The 1,044-nt window shown below is 67.5% G+C and overlaps 1 protein-coding gene across 1 annotated transcript; it reads right to left on the bottom strand.

The window, feature by feature from the left end:
• Positions 1-6: 6 nt before the first annotated feature.
• LOC102759001 (putative phospholipase B-like 2) lies at positions 7-937 on the bottom strand. Its single transcript, XM_006777714.2, has 2 exons — positions 731-937; positions 7-513 (listed from the first exon to the last, which is right to left on the bottom strand). Exons 1-2 carry the CDS (start codon positions 920-922, stop codon positions 346-348), a joined length of 360 nt encoding a protein of 119 aa, XP_006777777.1. The 5' UTR covers positions 923-937; the 3' UTR covers positions 7-345.
• Between the last annotated feature and the right edge of the window lie 107 nt (positions 938-1,044).

The raw sequence follows: 1,044 nt of genomic DNA, 5'->3' as shown, positions 1-1,044 counted from the left end.
GGAGCTGGGGCGGGGATCGGCGCCAGCCACAGGGAACACCCAGGCCTTGGGCTCAAACCCATGGGGCCCCCAAGACCTGATCCCTCCGCAGGGGCAGCACGAGGGGGCCAGGGAGAAGCAGAGAGACCAGAGAGAGAACAGGGAAAAGAAGGAGACAGAGGCAGAGGCGGAGGAGACAGAATGGCACTCACCCACTCCTGAGAGGGAGTCAGTCCCAAGCCCCACCCAGGAGGAGGTGCCCAGATGAGCATGAACCTGGCAGGCCCGGGTTCTGCTCTGGGCACAACAGGGGGCAAAGGCCATGGATGGGACGGGCCGGAGGTCATGGCGGCGACAGAGGCGGCCTCAGTCCCAGGAGACCTTGACGGGCGAGAACTTCCAGAGGTCGGGCTGGCCCATGTGCAGCAGGCCACTGAAGGGCGAGGTGCTCCACTGGAAAGGGGGCACCTGGTCCCACGTGGGGCCACTGACTGCCACCAGGCGCAAGGCCTTGGCCAGGGCCATGCTGGTCACCTGGGGGCGGGGCAGAGCAGATGGCTGAGTGTCGGCCTGGCTGGGCTCCAAGCCAACCCAACCCAGGGGCCCCAGCACCCACCCGAGCCTGGACCACCCCCAGCCCGATTCTGACCCTGACTCCGCCCTGCCATCTGCGTTGGCCCAGCCTGCACCCCACCCCCTCCCCAGCCATCAGGGTGACTGGGCCCACCCACAGCCCCGGGCCCTGGCGGACCTTGGCATCGATGCCCCCGTGGGAGCGCTGCTGCAGCGCCTGGAACGGGTAGGAGCCGTTGGCCGGGTTGAGGTCGGAGCGTGCCGAGATGGCGTTCTCCCCATTGGGCTGCGGCCTGCAGGCCTTGCACAGTGACAGGGGGTCGTGCAGGAAGTCATTGTACCTGGATGTGGGACGGGAGGGACCGGTCATTCTGGGAAGGGGTGGGGAGGTGAGGACCAAACTCCTCCAGGCAGCAGCCCCAGAACACAGTCCCTGATTTCAGCGAACCAGCCCTCCCGCTGCTGGGGTCCCCCCCTCCACCTCATCACCCC

Source organism: Myotis davidii, unplaced genomic scaffold, assembly GCF_000327345.1.
Source record: "Myotis davidii unplaced genomic scaffold, ASM32734v1 C63629013, whole genome shotgun sequence".
Lineage (NCBI taxonomy): Eukaryota > Metazoa > Chordata > Mammalia > Chiroptera > Vespertilionidae > Myotis > Myotis davidii.
Note: the sequence above shows the minus strand (reverse complement) of the source record. Positions and strands in the feature narration are given on the sequence as shown.

Excerpts from the sequence above, each read along its gene's own strand:
- LOC102759001 (XM_006777714.2), bottom strand. The coding sequence starts at position 922 with ATGACCGGTCCCTCCCGTCCCACATCCAGGTACAATGACTTCCTGCAC. Across the intron at positions 514-730 it reads ACGGGGGCATCGATGCCAAG|GTGACCAGCATGGCCCTGGC; the intron begins GTCCGCCAGGGC and ends CCCCGCCCCCAG.